The 18303-nt window shown below is 40.6% G+C and overlaps 1 protein-coding gene across 3 annotated transcripts in view; it reads left to right on the top strand.

Annotated features, from left to right (window-relative positions):
• ATF6 (activating transcription factor 6) overlaps positions 1–18303 on the top strand; it is a 73585-nt gene that overhangs the window by 17669 nt on the left and 37613 nt on the right. Inside the window, exons 10-15 of one of the 3 annotated variants that reach the window (XM_090146124.1) lie at positions 5992–6135; positions 7670–7789; positions 8751–8853; positions 9416–9480; positions 13200–13314; positions 16469–18185. In XM_090146124.1, the coding sequence (XP_090002250.1) occupies positions 5992–6135; positions 7670–7789; positions 8751–8853; positions 9416–9480; positions 13200–13314; positions 16469–16516 (595 nt within the window). In that variant the 3' untranslated portion in view covers positions 16517–18185. Of the gene's footprint in view, positions 1–5991; positions 6136–7669; positions 7790–8750; positions 8854–9415; positions 9481–13199; positions 13315–16468; positions 18186–18303 lie in introns of those variants that run through there. The other 2 variants (XM_031595780.2, XM_031595779.2) reach the window with 2 other exon arrangements.

The following is an 18303-nucleotide window of genomic DNA, read 5'->3' as shown; positions in this document are numbered from 1 at the left end:
GTGTCCTGCCTAGCCTGCAGGGTTTTTGTTGGTAGTGGTGTAGCCTCTGAGCTTTCAGAGCATGCACTGTTTGGGGGCTGCTGGAAGTACCATCCATCAAACATACTTGCATTGGTGTCTGCGTGGCTTGGAGCCTTTACTTAAGCTGAGCAATCTCAAGTTAATGCGTGGGAGAGCAGGATTACTCAGACGTTTCGTGCATTCAGTGGTGGTTTTGTGCACAGTTGCTATTGTTTGAGCCTTACCACTGGGCTCTCTGATTAAAGAAACAGACTTGTCTTGCAGCGAGCAGGAGCTTGGGGAGCTGCTGCATACCTCAGTGATGGGATAGTGGAAAGTCAGAGAAGGCTTTTGGTAGTTCCCTTAAACCGTGAGCTGCGTGGGCAAAGGAGTTACTGTTATATCATGTGCAGCCAGTGCTGCATTCCTGCAGAAGTGTTGGAACTGCATGTTTCAGGTTTGGCCACGCACGTTCTTCCCACAGAAGCCAGTCCTGGGCTAAGGTCTTGGTGTGGTCTGCTTCACACCCCCATAGTGCTCATCACGGCAAGCTTTGTAACATCCCAGATGTGCACTCAGAGCAGACTAAAGCCTTGTGTCTGTCACCTGCCATAAATGAAAGGCTATAGCTAGTAACCGCAAGAGAGCTTTTGCTTCTGTTGTCCTAACAGTTCTTCCCAATGCTGTGTGCTCATTCCTTACTCCATCCCAGCACTGAGTTGAGCAGGTTGCTTGAAACCATCACTTTCAGAGTACTGGAGGGGCATTCCAGCCAGGTGTCCTGCTTGGTGAGTGCTGTCTTCCCCATGCACTGGTGGTGAGTGGTTAGCAAGCAGAACTGGACAGGGAGCATTAAGTCTTGTAGCCATGCCCTGCGATTTCAGCTTCAGGCTGGGCAGCGGTCTCTGAAGTTGTGCTGGCCACTGAAGCATCTAAGAGATGGCTAAGAACAGGATACCACAAGTTGCGGTCTGTATAACAGATTGAGTTTCTCATTCCCTGTTCATCCACTCCTGGGCTTCTTTACACACAATGAAGAAAAACTTCTAAAGGAATATGGAGCTTCTCAAGTGTTTTAGGAGACGCAGCAGAAGTCCAGGAAGATGTTTATGGCTTTAAGACCCCTAACAAGGGAAACCATCTTTACAGTTTGTGACAATGGAAGTGTAAGTCTCAGTTCTGAGCTGAGTGTTCATTTGAGTTGGAGATGGCCCAAAGCTCAAAAACTCCTGTGGTACATCTTTGCTCTGGTGTTGGAATTTCTCTTTCAGGGGTGAGAAAAATAGAAAGGAAAAGGACAAACTGGGTAATTTGGACGTAAGGTTTTGTTCCAGACCTCTTAGAGTCTCTCTGAATGTGTTGGTAGCTTGAGTAAAATTGAATACTCTGAATTTTCTTACAGACTACAACTGCAGGAAGTGATTCCTTTCTCCTCCTGCTGCTGATCATAGCCACATGTTCATCCTGGCAGAGCAGTGCCTTGGGCCGGCTGTGCTCTCCTGTTTACCTTGTCCTGCTGGTGCAGTCACAAAGCCTGCACACAATGCCAGACACTCACTGATGCTTTCCTCTTTTCTCCAGCAGTTCATCCGCTGGGGCTGGAAGTGAAATTTGCAAAGGTTTCACCCTTGATGAATGTTGAATTGCTTTTTAAAGAAAGCAAAACTCAAAAGCTCTCTGACACTGCCCCTCCAGTTTCAGTGGCTTTTGTCATCCTTCTCTGCACAAGAGACAGCCACTCTCCCTTCGCCAGCCCAGCACTTGCAGATAGGAGCTCCGGAGCAGAGCATAGTGCCTTGCTGTTTTGTTGGAGCACCCAGGCAGATAAGTGGTGCCCTTGCTGACAATGAGAAGTGGGAAAACTCCCCGGAGAGCATTTGGTGTTGTCACAGCCTTGTCTGGAACCAGTTAGGGAGAGGACATCATTTTCAGTTGGTATCTCCTAGCATTGTTAACTTCACCCTGTTGGAAAAATCCCAGCTTGTACTCAGAGATAGTTCTGTCCCCAGAAAACTCTTTGTTATGATATCACTGTTGGCTTTCGTCTAGAAATTCCTGTAGAACTTAAATGTCAGTATTCAAAACTTGAAGTGCGTAGGGTTTGTTTAGCCAGAATTAGAAATGAAATTTAGTTCAGGCTCTTGGCAAGGCTGGCTTTTACATTTATCAAACTGACATTCAAACCAAAGAAGTAAAAATACAGCTAAAATATCAGGTGCTATTGGCTTCTTGGAGAAACCGTGACAGGAGGGTTGCTTTGCTTTCCCTCCTACGATCAAATTTATCTACACTTCTGAACACACATCTGCATGAGGCAGTTAGTGGTTCATTCTTTTTTTATTCCTTGGACCTGATTTTGCATTTTAAATGAAACGATAGCTCAGCCAGCTTGGACAGAGCATTTATAGCTGTGTGAAAACCCTTTAATGCCCACAATATCTGGAATGTTCATATGCAGGCTGCAAAGATTTGATAAGTGCTCGGGGTGCGTAAGCATGACCAAACAGAAGAAGGTCCAGTTTCCAGCCTCTAAGTGTTCATCTCCAATAAAGCCACTTCTCTGCCTTAAGTTTTCTTGACTTCTAAGCTGGGACGGCAACTCATTTCCTCCAAGTAGCAAAACTTTCTCACAGCAGATATGCCAACACGCTCTTCTGTTTCCAGATTTTCATCTTGAGGGCCAACAGAATGAAAAAATTTTCCTTGCTTCTACTATGTAATATTAAAATATTTTTAGCTAAAAATGCTGGGGGTTTTTTAGATTTTTTTTCTGTTCTAAAGGGGAGATTATCCACCTTCTGTGGATATTCTTCTGCATATTCTGTAAAAATACTTTACACTGACTTCATCTTCTCTCATGGTTGGGATGTGGTCTGCAGACCCTTTGTTTTCCAGCTTGTTTGCTGCTGTTCTACATAGCATATGCAAAGCTCAGTATGCTGAAGGTGGGCAGGTATTTCCAGTTGTACCACTGCAAGAGAGATTTCATCCTAGCTGCTGCCTTTGGTCATAAATTATGCCTTTCTCATCCTAAGTAAAGGAAGATTATTTCTGATATCATACCCTCATGTACCTATTTGGCAAGTCTTTGGGAATGAAGAGTCAGAGGAGGATACAGACTGTTACCTGCATGTCCACTCCTATCTATTACCTGAAGATGGAGCCCTGTTTACAGGCAAACTCTGCAAGTGAACCTTTATGGAAGGAAGGAAGAGACACTGTATGCTGAAACAACAAAATCTTCTATTCTGGTGGGAAAATCTAACAAAACTCCCTAGATAAGTAAAAAATGGAAGAGAGGCAGTATTTCAAGTTGTGTTGGGAGATTCTTATCAAAAATAACGTTTCTTTTAGTATTGGGTCACTACCACAATCTAAAGGAGCTAGGAAGGGTGTGTTTTGAGATTTTGGGAAAGGTGCTTTTGGTCATCATCCTACAAAAAATGAATGGGATAAGGGAGGCAAGTGTAGTCCATGTAGCTTACAACTTTGCTTCAAGAGGAAAAAAAAGGCCATTGCAGTAAATAAAATAAATAATATCATATTTTACCCTCAAGTTGCGTGTGTATGTTCTTAGAATTGGGAGCCATGCTTTTTGCCCGTTAGAACAGTAAAGGATTTTCTGTTCTTCTCCTTTATTTCTTGCTGCTGAAGAGATCATCTTTCATGTTGATACATCCCGTAAGCAATGCCAAAAGTGAAATTTAAGATTTGACAAAAAGTTTACAGTGTCTTTCCCTAGATTAAAGCTGACATAATTAGGGAATTAGGAGTGTGTGTGTGGTTTTGAGTGGCTGTTGAGATAAAACAGGTAAATTAGGACAAAGTGAAGATTACCCGTGATTGCAGAAGTCCACATCTTTTTCCTCAATGGACTTGGTTTGGATTTCTCTAATTCTGTTCAGCATTTGGAATGCATGTTACATGTGACACTTCACCTCAGACTTTTCACCTCTGCTAGCTGAAACCTGAAACAATAAAAATTATCCTTTCGGAACTGTATTGCAAGGAAGAAGAAAGAACCATCATGGAAAAAAATGCAGAATTGTTACAAGTCTTCTGATTTGGTTGTTAACAAGCTTGAACTAAAGAATTAAGTGGCAAGTTTTTCTGGTTTGAATTGTCATTTTGAACAGGAAGGAAGAGAAGTAGGACAGAATGAAATGCCATACCCAGCAGGTTCACCAATAGTGCTCATTTCATTCACTTTGAACTGTAGAGAAACAGGTTGCCGGAAATTGTTGAAATTTTCAGAGCTTCTGTGATAGATGTTTTTGGTTTCATTACTAAATTTCTGTAAACCTGTAGCTGTGAGGGCTTGAAATTAGCTAGAGTAAGGACCCAAAACTGCTTCACAGATAAAAGATTTCCAGCAGGAATGCATGGCATCCCTTTGGGTATCTGTCTCTAGTTGCTGCCAGCTGAACCAGTGCTTCATTGAAAGAGAAGGAACACAATCTCATAAAATTGAGTAGGTCATGGAGATTGGTTCTGTGAAATTGGATAGCCTGACGTTGGCTAATACACAAGACTACGAACAAGCCATCCAGCTTTCCATTCTACACATTAGAAGCAATGAGACTTCTGGATGTTAGCGTTCATATACGATAAGGAAGCTGCCTATAGATACTCTTCTGCCCACTGTCCCTGTAGTGAAAACAAGCTCAGAGGTTTCTGCTGCCTAGGTTCTGTGCTGCTGCATGGAAACCTGAAGGACACAAGGCAGTCCAAGTGACATCAGCCCCTATCTGGATCACCCTGGCTTCCACAGCTCTGCTGAACGTGACCCAAATACTCATGAGGAGACTTGGGTTGCTGTTAACAAGAATATAAGTACATTGGCAAAAGAGAGGGAGTGCTAGGCAGCTAGGTCTGCAAGCCTTCTTCTTAGCTGGGGACTACTCAACCTCCTGTCCTTGGTAGTTTTTGTCTTTCTTTGTTATAGCCATTTGCATTCATTGCCTGTTGCAATGTGATGCTATGTAACAAATAGGAAAATGAGACCTTCCCCTGCAGGGTTTATGCTCTGCTACACAGGAGAGATGGGGCATGAATCAAAATGTACTCTGTAAGCAGTGATCAACATGCATGGCAAAGTCCTCATTGGCATAGTGGGGTCCTCATGCATTTTTGCTGTGCTGCTGCTGGCAATGTTCTGCTGTTGTCGGCCAAGAGGGTTAGGGCTTCATTTTGATGTGTATTTCAGGAAGCAACCATATTTACAGAAGAGTAAAGCTAGCCTCTGGGAAGGACAAATTGAAGTAGTGCTTTTGTGCTTTCAGGATTTTTCACTCATAAATAGTCTTTCTGAACTAGGATATCGTCAGTCTCATGTGGCAGTTGTCTCATTTTTCCTGCTAGTGTTTGAAGTTCTATCCTGCTTTGCCTCTAGGGCAGCACAGACGTTCTTATGCTGCGTGGCTGCCTGAGCAGGCTCCAGGGGAAGATGCTGCAGTCAGTGCAAACACAAACCAGGAAGGCAGGGTACATGGTACCATGCTCCACTGCCTCTGCATTGTCAATCCTGCTGTTGTCTGTAAATCCATATAGAATTGAACTTCATATACAGTTCTGTTGAACATCTGGCATAATGTTCCAAGCTAGCAGCTGCACAGGATTTGGGAGCTATATTTTCTTTACATGCTGTACTAGTATAAACTATGTAAATTGACTTTGAGGCTGATGAAAGTGGAAGTGTGGAGTACTTTTATTTGTATACAGGTAATTTTCTTATGCCTGCAGATCTAGGTTACAGATTCCTTTCAATTTCATCAGGTGAAGCTTAAGACAACGAGAGAACCAGAGCCTACGACAGGGGGGTTGGAACTTGATGATCCTTGAGGTCCTTTCCAACTCAAGCCATTCTATGATCAAAATCCTTCAAAAAAATAAAACTGAAAAGGGAACGGAATTGCTTTTCTCTACTAGTGCTCAGAGTCATAGTCTTGCAGATCCCTTGTATATAAGCAAAATGCCTGTTGTGTTTTCCAGTGTATTTGAAAAAGATCCCAATGGAGTTGATTCCACTGTGAGTTCCAACCACCGGACCAGAAATCTCCTGGAGTTCTCAGCTAGCAAGGAGCCCAGCCCAGCTCAGAAAATACCCATTGACATAATTTCCGAGAAGATTAATAGGTGAGATGAAGACTTTTCATGTGTTTTAGGTGGCAGAGGTTAACGGTGCTTGTTCAGTTCTTCATCTGTTTGATTTTTTTTCCATGATCTTTATTTTGGCTTGCGTGGTTAAGATATGTCTTACTATCTTTCTTTTCAAGCTATAGTATTTATTTTCTTAGTTACTCGAGGGAAAATTGGAGAAGTTAATGGCTGAGAGTTCTCTGAAATTAACTAGTACTGCACTTCTTAAAAAATCTGAGTCCAACCTTATGCTTAGCATTATTTAATTATATAGCTGCTTTCAAGTTCCTCAATCTATAGCACTCAACGCATAAGTGAACATATAATTGTCTCCAGACTGAAGTCTGGCTAATCCAGCTCATGTTTTCCACTTATAGGATCTATCCTATCAGATTGTCCCTTTCCAGTAGAGTATTTTGGCTGGTTGAACAAAGCCAGGCACAGATGTGCAGAAAGCTCTAATACGTTTTACCACGCAGAAAGATGGCAATAAATCACAAACACTTTAATGCTGTAGCCATGGTGAGGGCTTTGTGTCCCATGTGACACGTTTCAGACCATGACTTATGTGACATGATTGTAAGTAATTCCCCTAGGAGGCTGTGCTAGTGTGTGTACCTCCTCCTCTTCTTTCACCCTGTTTTTTTGCAAGTGAGCTCTTTACTGTATCTTATACTGTATCTAATACTGATAAAGGAGAATATGCAGCAAACAGGAGAAGCAGATGGGGAGAAAAAGCTGGGGAAACAGGATGTGAATAAGTCTTTCATAAGGTCTTATAACTGATTTTTTTTTTCAGCTTGTAGGAGTTACAAGTCTGTCAAAATCATGATGACTAAGGCTGTTATACCTATACCCTCTCTCAAGGCAGGATATTATATGGCAATTTGGTGATAAATAGTTAAATCACTCAAGTAATACAGATAACAAGGAGAAAGGAATGTTATTCTTTGTTTTGTTACTGAAAGTTCTAAGGAATTTTGCATTGAAATACATGCTCTTTTTCACATTTTCTTAAAGCTAATCCAGCTGCTGGAGGCTGTTGGAGATGGTTGGGAAAACAGTTCTCTCTGCTTGGCTTTAATATAGTTTCTGGCTGCTGTACTGTCATATAGTTTGTATTCTTTCTATCTGCATAGTTAAAATGGCTAATAATAATCCGTATTCCTGTGGCAAATCCTTCATAGCTCTGGAATGAAAGAGAAAGTTGCCTCTGCTGAGATCTCACAGTTTGCATCTTATGATGAATATTTTATGAGCTGCATTTCTTTTCAATATCTGGCCTATAAGGGAAGAGATTTTGGAACTGTTAATGTTGATCTCTGCCTTGTGTCGAGAGCTACCAGACTCTTCTGGGGGGTTGACTAAGACCACTGGATGTTTGTTAGAAATTGTTATTCATCTTCTTTTAAGGTTTCATAGGAGCAGCCATAGCCTTTGTGGGTTTACCAGTGTTTTTTTTTTTTTCTCTGAGTTTGGTCAGAGTTTAATGGAAAACTTCTAAGGATTTCCTGGTGTCTTTTTTTCTCAGATATGATAATTCTGTGTCTGATAACAAAGCATTGATGATAGTATCAGAAGAACCACTGTTGTATATTTCACCTCCACCACCACCCTGTCAGCCCCTGATCAACCGGACAGAGTCACAAAGGTGAGCAGACCTTTTCTGAGCACTTAAGCTACCAAGTTAGGTGAGTGGACAAATGGCTTTGGTTGATGCTGTTATTCAGTCACAGTATTCATCCAGTCTGTGAACAGTGCCTCTGCAAGTGTCTGCACTGTCCAGTGTCTACTACCATGGAGACAGGACATCCACTCCGATCTTTTTAATCTTCTGATGCTTTTAGCAATGATTTTCACTCAACATATACAATGGTCACTTAGCAATAACTGAACAACAATTTGCTGGTTGCCTGGAGGTTTTTAATGACTTAAGAAGAGATTTCTCTTATGTGGAAGTGTTTACAGTATGGAAATCACAGCCGACTAAAAAGCACATCTGTCAGATATATGTAAAAGATGGTCTCCTGCCCTTCAGCTTCTGATACAAGCAAAGTTAACTTGTCATTGCAGATCTGCTTTATTCATTATTAGGAGATCCTTAGCTCCATCTTTTTCCAAAGAGTAAATTTAATTTCTCTAAATTTAATTCCATTGTGCTTTGTCCATACTTCCTTAAATTTGTTTGTTATATTTCAGCTTTCTTAACCAATATTTCATCTTGATCTGATAGTCTTTTGATTTTAAATTTCAGTAGTCTGTCTAGTAATTTCAGAATTACTGTTCATTGGGCAAAAGAAAGTACCACACGTGCTTTATTGAAACATCCATAATTCCAATACTTTATAGATATTTGGCAATTGGACTCCATAACCTTCGTTGGTTCACACCATCTGAACCACTGTATTCTATTATAGTCTATGAATTCTCTCATAAATTGAGTCTTGCAGTTAAATTTGCGTATTCTGATGTTAAGAATTAGGCAGAAGAGTAAACTGCCATGTCTTTAAAGCATTCTCTATAATTAAGAAGTTCTGCCACTGTTGTTTGAAACATCTATTCATGCTGTTGTTTTGTGGTGTTTGTTTTTTTGCTGTTTGCTTCATTTTTAGGCTGAATCATGAACTTCGAGGATGGGTTCATAGACATGAAGTGGAAAGAACAAGGTCTAGAAGGAAGTCCAATAATCGACATCAGAAAGCACGGGTTATGCAGGTAGGCAGGGTTTTACTAGTGAGTCAGTATCACAACAAGATAAATAAACATCTCTCTACAAAATCAGTAGATTCTTCTCACCAGTGTCCAAAGGAAAACGATAGAAAGTTTAAGTAGGCCAAGTTCAGGCATTTCTGGTATCAGAGCTTTCTCTAACACCAGAAGCACGATGTGGGTAGTATATTTTGGCAGAGATACAAAGTGGATGTGATTTCAAAAGAATTCTATGAATCTGACATTCATATTCAATTGTAGCAAATTGTGTTCTTGGATAACCTAATATATATACCTACTGTGTACAATATCAACATCTATTATTTGTTTCTGATCAAATTGGCTGTATTAGAACACTTGCCTTTTTCTTTGTCTCAAGCTTGATTGCTGCTTCAGTTTTCAGTTATTCTCTTGTCACTAGTGAAAAAATGTCCATCTGTTGTTCAAGGTCACTCTACTTCCTTACATATTCCCTCTGCTACAGCTGTGCATTGTGTTTTATGTAGTGCCAAAACAAGAAAATATTTACTGTTTTCTGTTGGTGTCATTTTTTTTCCCCTTGTTTCAGAGCTCTGTTAGTGAGAAGGTACATTCTCAACTAATGACCATGCCTTACACAGACACAAGCCTCAGGTAAGGAAGAACAACTTGTTTGTTGTTGCTTTCTGCTTAATGACTTTATTTTTCACTAGCAGCTGGTAAAATTGCCTGTTTACACCGTGTTGTCAGGTTTCTTGAGTGAGATGCTAGCTACATTTATTGGCCTAATTTCTGTACCTCAGCAGTTAGCTGCTTCTTGTGATTCAGACTACACTTAAAGAAACCTAAAGAGCTTTGCTTTTCCTGGGTTTTTCTACCAATGAATCTTAATAAAATCTGTACTTACAGGATCTCTTTCTAGGCAGATTTGAATCTTTAAGGGAAGAAAAAAAAGCAGGGAAAGAAGTATTTTATAAGAAAGTTTCTAATTGTCAGAAGTCTAGTAAGACAACAGTTTCTATCTTCAAGAGTAAAAGTACTGTAGTTAGCACCAAATAGACTATTTGGATGAAGTATCATTACATCTTATATGTATAGTTTAACTTCATCTCTTGATTTTCCTTGCTGGTAATTAGTACGTCCTAATTTGGAGTTTCTTGACTCCTTCTCACCCTCACCTGCATGTATCCTGTCCTTTTCTTGGAGGATGGGAAAAAATGGTGACAAAAGCTGAAGGAAAACAAAAATTCTCTCCCCTGTGTTCTCTGTGACAGTGTTTAAAAGGATCTCTGCTTTGAAGTGACAAGGGGGAGTAAGGAAAATGGAGTATAAAGTGGACTTTTTATTGAGAGAAATAAGTGAAATATTGCCACTGAAAGTAAGACAGCTGTGGCCCTTCCATTTGCATTGCAGCTTTGTAAGCAGAATCATCCTAGGGGAAAGCAGTGAGCTGTAGGGAAGTGTTGTGGAAACCACACTGCCAAACTCTGATTTGTCTTGACCAATAAGTCAACAAACAAATTAAAAAAGCCACTTTTATAGTTCTATAGGCAGATGAAGGATGTCTATTTTAACTGAAAACTGAACTAACAAGCTTTTTCTTATAGCGTAGGGTAGTTTAATGTGTATACATGCATTACTCTTGAAAAAAAAAGTATCAGTATAATAAAAAACAGTCTGACGTCATGCAGCTCTGCATGGAATATTGTACTGTGCTCAGATTTAAGTGAGGTGCTTTTTGTATTGTCTTTTTTTCTGGAGGATTGATGTTTAAACGAAGGAGAGCATTGAGTGAGTCACAGCAGTTACATGCTGTGACTGTCCTGGAACAGATGAGAGCATAGAAAAGACTTCCAGTTTCTCCCAAAGACATCAGTTACTAGATGCCCTGTGAAATCACAGAGTAGCAGAATAATTTAAGGTATTAAGGATCTCTGGAGAGGTTCAGTCCAAACTCCTACTCCAAATAAATTTAACTTCAAAGTCAAATCAAGTGGTTCAGAGCAGTGTCCAGCTGAGCTTTGAATATCTCCTGAAAGAGAGATGCCACCAGCTGTCTAGGCACTTGTCCCAGGGCTAAACCACTGCCATTGCGAAATATTTTTCCTTTGTAGCCACTTGGAATATTTCCTGTAGTAATTTGTAGCTTGACTCTTATCCCTTCACTGTACATCTCTGTCAGAAGAGACTGTCTCTATCTCCTTTATTAGTTTCCTGATATATGATATATATAGATATATTCCTGATATATGTCACTTAAGTACATGTAGACAGCTCTGAAACTCTTATAATGAACTAAATGCTTTTTATTTATATTATACTCTCTAGACTTTTATTCAATACTTGTTTTGTGATTAGAATCTAATCTAGTGACCACTACCTTTTAGATCACCCTTGCTGGTGACCTGTTGGTCATGGGTGAATCCATGCATAGGAGGGTACTAACAGCATGTGGATTTATCTTTGTGTGCAGTACTGGCAATTCCAACATTGCTATCTTGTGTCCTGAGTACCTAAAGAAAATTTATCAATTGTAAGGCATAGCAGTAAAGTCAGAGAAGAGGAAGATCAAAATCAAGTTGACTTAAAAACAAACATATATGAAAAATTCTCGACTCACTTCAGTCTTCTTAGCCTTCTTCAGTGGTGATTTTGATAAGAATTTCTGCAAATGTGCATCTGGGACTCAGATATCAAGCTCAAATTTTTTTCCCGTTTCTTATTTTTGCACCATAAAAACTATGGTTCTTGATGCTTAAAGCACAGCATCCATAGCCTCACTCCTTAAAACAAGCACTCTTGCCACATGCTTGTGCTCTGTGATGCATTACCAAGTATCCTTCTAAGTTTGAAAATGAAAAAGACTCATTTATCTTGGAATAAATAGCCAGATTCAGCACCAGTGTTTGGAGACACAGTCTAATACACAATATTACTAAAAAACTAGAAGCTTTGAACCTGTTTTGAGTCCTCCATTTCTCCCATCCTTTCATGAAGCAATCTGTGGTGGGTACCCTTTAATGCACAAAGGTCAGCATGATATAATGCCAGTAATCAACTGGTATTATCTGGAATTCTGAACTAGTGATAGACATGGAACTCCTTTACCTTGCTGAAGGTCCATTGATTCCCATGTACTTTGTTGTTCCATCCTGCGGCTGGATTTTAAGTTATAAAAGACTGTTTTCCAGATCTAGCTGGATCTTCTGTAGCGTGGGCGAGAAAACGGAACTGTGGGACCTATTTCAGTTTTCAGGATGTGTTTTACTGAGCAATATGTGGGTGTTATGTCTTTTATCACAGCACAACTTCAATGCTGAATCTCAGGGGTGTTCCCATGGGTGTTTTTATGAATGAGCAATCAAGCTCAAATTAGCTTGGATCTTTGTTTCCTGTGTGTGAAGGATGTGATCTTAGTCTTCACTTGCATAGTTTTGCTAATGAGGGTATACAGAATAGAGCTGTCTACTCTTGATCCCCAGGATTTTCACCTCCCCATCTTGCTCAGGGAAGCCTGGTTTGGCAGCTGCACTCCTATCTCAACAGGGCCAGATGAGCAGTAAGAGTGGAGAGAATGATGGCCTGCTATTACTGCTGCTCAAGAAAATCACTTGATGATAGATTTGAGCCTTGTTTGAGAGGCGTAGTTATGTATATTTTAGAAACATACCAAAATAATCTAAATCAGCCACCATAGTTTAGAATCTGGGTCAGCACCAGACAGCTTGGGAGGAATAGTCTCATCAGTGTTTTTGCCACAAATACTGCAAACAGATAGTATGCTATTAAAGTGGGAAAGAATTAAAATGACTGGTTGGAGATCCAGCTAATGGTTTGTCTAAGTACAGCTTTGCAATTTGATTAAATGTGGTATTTTTGAATGGGAGCAGATGATAACAAAATGTGCTGGGAATTTCTCACCTTTCCAAGATAAACAGTGGATTGCATGATTTGCTAGTGTTTTCACACAGAATATTTTTGACAGTGTATTTTCCATATACACTGGGATATTTAAGATGACTATTGTGAAAAAGATAAGCCAGGATTACATGAATGTTGTGAATGTCTTCTTTTTACTGCACAATCTCAACTGAAAATGAAGAGCAAATCTTTGAGTTGACCAGAGATGCAAAAAAAGGTGAATGAAAGAGAAGATGATATTGTTGCATGAAAAGCTCTGTTTGTTTTTTTAACTTTACACTCCTACACTGCAGTAGATCTCGTTGGCCTCACCTGTATTTAATGTTCTTCATGCTCCTTCAATGGATAAAGAGCTGCTGTTTTTTGAAAAGCACATGATTTAAAGCCATTTTCTCATTAAAGTTAACTTTCTTGTGTCTAAAATAATTACTTTCTTCCCTTCTTAACTTCAGCAGGAACTCAGGGAATGAGCTGCAAGTGTATTATGCCTCTCCAAGGAGCTATCAAGACTTCTTTGAAGCTATTCACAGAAAGGAAGATACATTCTACGTGGTGTCATTTCGCAGGGTAAGTGTAGCAGTTGTTCAGTGCTGTTTTTTTGTATGAATCCCTCAGTCTGTTTGTTACACTGTGAGTCTTGTGACAACAGATGTTGTAGTCAAACTTGAAGCTAAACTTGCTTCTTCGTAAGTGATGGTTCAGTATAACCTTCACAGTAAAATGGCTGGATTGTGGTCTTCTCAAATAGGCCTCTCACAGTTAAGGCTGGAAAGAGATTTTTGTAGAAAGCATTGTAATGCAAGGGCAATATAGCATGAGATTGTTTGAAAATCCCAGGAACAGGAGAAGCAGGATTGAGGTAGGAGTATCTGGAGGTGAGAGACCGTCTGCACAGAAATGGTCTTTCTCTTTGTACAGTTTTTAAAGTAAAACACTGATGCAATTTGATCAGGTAAGCAGTAGGTGCACTCCATGTATTATATGAGTTTCTAATGGGACTAATTGTTAGACACCTTCATTGAAAGGTTAATATTGACTGGTAGAGTTAATACCTTAAGCTACCGAGTTGTTCACCCTCATCATAGTTATAGTAGGAGTACTGAGCCTTGAGATTGAATAATTTTTTCAACATAGCCATAAAATCCTTCAAGGCCAGTATGTGATTTCTGCTACTCTGCAAGAATTCCACTGAAGGGTTTCATCGCTCTTCCTGTGCCTGCTCGTTTTTCCAGATGTGCAATGTTTCTATTATGGATTATGCAGGCAGGGAGGGGATTGAGGAACACAGGGACAATTTGGAGAGAGAGCCTGTACATGGCCATGCTCAGGAAGCTCTAAAGAGGTGGAACCTTTTTGCGTGTGTTGTAAATGTGTTAAGAGCTCTTTTAGTGCATATGTCAGTACAGAGGCACAGAGCTGTGCTTAAAGGCATTCAGTTGTGCACATGTACCTCATTGTATTGTGGCAGTCAATCCTGACAAGCGCTTCAGGATGTTGTGAACAAGTATCTTACTACAGCATTTAAGGAGTTGCTTCTGCAGGGTGCAAAGTACCCTCAGCCCAACACACCCTAAGTGGAAGTTTCAACCCTCCATTCATATGGAGTGTTCAGAAAGTATCACCATCTGTTTAGTGTCTGCAAGGAAATTGGAAATAAAGGAAAGATGCTCAGGCAAAGGGGGCTCTGTGGGGCTTTTTGCTTTTGCCAAACTGGCAAATCTGCCTTGCCAATTTCTTCCTCTCAGACACCCTTCTCCCAGCCCTGATTTGACATTTGTAAAGTAACAAATAGGCCAAACCAATTTTTTTTTTTTTTAACATGAACAGGATGACTGAAAGAGCACGTGTTGAAACTGAAAGGCAACAGCTTGAAAAATAAGTGTTTGTATTGCTCAGTATTACAGCCTTGGTGGAAATGAAGTGTACGTTCAAAGTTTTGTAAGAATAACTTCCCTTTGGCAAGCTTATGCCTGCTTTGAAAACAGCATAGAGTTCTGGGTTTGTGCAATACTTGCTGGGGTCTCAGTGTAATACTCAGGTCCAACCTGTGGTTAAACACTTACATGTGGTAGCAGGCCAATAATCAGAGTAGTTAACTGGATATTTGTTTAATAGGTGTAATAAATTTTTTATGCTTCAGGGTTTAGGAATAAATGTACTCTGTGCACAAATTATTTCTGCTAGCTCAACATAATGCTATTTCTATCTTCCCCTAAAATACTCCCATTTGACATTTTCTGTGTCCCGTGTTGAGAAGGACTTCATTCAGTGGTACAGTTATTCTGTTGTTTTGTGATTTTCAGGTTGAGACAGGTGAGCTCTTGTGCTAGTGTACAGGACAGGCTTGTGCTACAGCTTTGGTAGGCATATTCTCACATGTACAGCACACTTAGCAACAGCAAAAGCTATTTTAAAACTGGAATTCCAAGTGTTTGATGACACTTTCAGTGCTGAGTGGTCTTGATTGCAAGGAAAGCTACAAGAGGAGAAGCTGCTTGGGATCTGGTGATGGAAATCATTAAAGCAAATGGTGGTTCAGGCAGCAGCTGATGGGTGGGAGAGTCTATTTCTTTTGTTTTGTAAAGGTCTTGCTGAGTCCTGAGACTTGTCTGTAATGCATATTTGACCCAGATGTGAATCTGAGGTCTTACCTTGCTAAGCCTCCTGCCTTGCTATTTTGTGGTTGTAACATTAGAAGAGAATTGTTATATACATGCTTATTCACAGCTGATGTTTTCCAAGGACCCCGCAACACCTTGTTTGTTTCCTCATCATGAAAGTGTCCTGAGTGGTAAGGTGCAGGAAGCTGGTAGCTGTAGCTACAGCAGCTCATCCACATACAAGTAGTCCTTGCCTGAGGTGAGTGGAACCCCTCAGCAAAGACAGCAGCTGGTATTGCTCAGCTGCCCTCTTTCCTGATGGCTTCAGGCAGGGGAATGGACAGGGTGGCATCCATATGTGTGTGCTTATGCAAGGCCAGGAGCTTGAGCACTGCCAAGTCTCTGGTGCCTGTTTAAGAGCACTGAATGTTATGCACACAAGAAACTGAGTTGTGTGGTGGGATGGCCCACAGGAAGCAGTTCTGTGGCAGTAGAAGAGTGCCTGTGGCCACTATTCAGCCAACAATACTGGGCTGTGCATCTTCAACTCTTAGCAAAGCTGGTTTGCACCCTGAGTTAGAGAGCTGTGTTTCAAAGCTGAGAATGGAAATGTCTTCTCTTGCTCCAACTGAAGAGATCTCCCCACATCATAAAAGATGCAGAGTTCAGAAATCAGAATGCATGACTTTGGTTTTCAGACAGTGATAACAGTGTTTGCCATACAAAATTTTATTGCTTTTTGCACAGATATTTTATAAACAGTAGGACAAACATGATCATTTAGAAGAAAATTACTGGATCTGGATCTGAGATGCTATTTCTTCCTGGCTCAATCTTCCGTCAGTCCGCCCCGTGTAAATCAATAGATGTACATATAAAAGTTTGTGTAACACATCTTTCTGTGGTCTAGTCTGCAGTAACTTTCTTATTATGTGAGATATATGTGTTTAGAAAAGGTTCAGGCAGAAGAAAAAAATATAGCAGTACTTTTGTTAGGATTAGGGTTTTATTAAGGGTTGAGTAGAAATATGAGATTAGTTTCCAGTATTGGGATTACTAGGTTGTGTCACAAGGCTGGAATTTTGTTATTAAATGCTTGGCATGTTCTGCTGTTCTTTCAGCTAACAACACAAATACAGCCAGCACCAGGCTCTGCATATCCTGGATGAGGATGAGTAGAAGGGAGTGGAGAATTGATAATAGAAGACTTTACAGGAAACTCAAAATAAAAATCAGAACATGTTTGTCTAATTCCTCATTTTCTGTCATGGCTGTAATCCACCTGAATGCTTGTGCTGGTACACAGGTTCTGTTTACCCTGTATGCCCTGTTGGATTAATGACCTGGAAGCTGTCAGCTTTCATTTGGACTTAGAGCTGTCCTTGGAAATCAAGTGAGCCTTGTGCTGCAGAATTCCCATCGCTTGGCTCTGCTCTCTTTCAGGGAGAGGTTTGGAGACTTTTAAAAACCATATATGAAGTTTATTTGGTAGCAAAGCTGTGGGTATTTTTGTTTTATATATGAAACGTTGTCAAATTAAAAGCAGTTTTATATACCACCTCGTTTGTTACTTTATGGGGCAAACCTGATCTCGTGACAAGTTCTGCCCAGAGGCATTTTCAGATGGCTGGCCTGGATTCTTTGTGATTGCAGGCAAAAGGAGCCCTGCAGGGCTGAGGCAGCCACCAGCTGGGCCTCAGCCGGGGATGCCCTTCACCTCAGCACTGCTGGCACCTTTTTCTCTGGACCCTGTTTCCTTTTTGCTGATGGTTAGGAGCTGGGAGGGGACGGATTTCCTCTTAATGTTGAGGGACAGGGACGGTTCCCTTGTGTTTACTTGCTCATTTGCCTAGGTAGAAGCAATGCCCAAAGGTGCTGGGTTTTGTTCTCCTGTCTGGCTGTTTGCCACACAGGCTCTCCCAAGCATTTAGTAGGTTGTTATCTGTTAGAAAGATACAAAAGGACAGAAATCATACAGTTAGGAGAACCAGGGATTGGGTCACTTTGGTATTGGTGATGTGAGCTTTAGAGCTCCAGAGATCCCTTCCACTTCATGTCTCTGGGATCCCCATTCTTTGTGCTCTGTGTATAGTACCACGTAACCCAGTGTTTGTCCCTGATCTAAGTGCTGAAATGTAATAATTTTTTTGGTGAGTTTTCCAAATACTCAGACTTGCAGTGGAGGAGCTGTGCCTTCACTTCCCTAGATCTTTGGGAAAATGGCATTTGCTAGGACTGACCATGCATCTCTTACATGGCAAGACTCAGCTTTCTGAAGATGTAAGGCTGGGCACAGTCATCCCTGAGTGGTGCTTGGTGGTTCCTATAAGACTGAATTTCTCATCATCTCTTCAGCTTTTTCTCTCTGTGCTTTGGAAGGCTTGCATGTGCACATACCACAGTTGGAGTTGGCTTTCTTTCCTTTTTATAAGGAGGTCAAAGGAAGATAAAGTAGTACTTGGACCAACTAAGACCATACACGAAGAAGGACTTTCACTAAAAGTCTACAAAATTTATTTTCTGCTATTGCCAGGAGACACTGTAGTATAATTTTTTGAACCACAAGAAATATGTAGCTGACAGCAAGCAAAGAATTCTTGAGCTAGGTCAGTGTTGTCTCCCAGCTCTGCCAAGCTTCAGCAGCCAATGTCCTTCACAGGCAGGCTTTGTCACAGTTTATTTCTTGAGATGTTAACTTGTTAATTTCATTATTTATCCAGCTTTTAGGAACTTGTGTTCAGCTTTCCCTCAACATTGCAGAAACTGGCACTTAGCAATGTAACAAAACATGTTTCCTGGTATTCACACCTGCTGTCCCCAAATGCTCCAGTGCTCAGAAGCCATGTATTTACACCATGGATGTAAGCTGTGTTGCTTTGGCTTGGCTTTAAAAGTGTGTTCAGAGCAGAGAAGTCTGTGCAGTGAATAATAAAAGCAAGTTGCCATGCATCACTGA

The sequence above is a fragment of the Phasianus colchicus genome, chromosome 9 (assembly GCF_987193195.1).
Source record: "Phasianus colchicus chromosome 9, bPhaCol1.hap1.1, whole genome shotgun sequence".
In the NCBI taxonomy this organism is placed as follows: Eukaryota; Metazoa; Chordata; class Aves; order Galliformes; family Phasianidae; genus Phasianus; species Phasianus colchicus.
The sequence above is the reverse complement of the archived record's forward strand: the minus strand, read 5'-3'. Positions and strand labels throughout refer to the sequence as shown.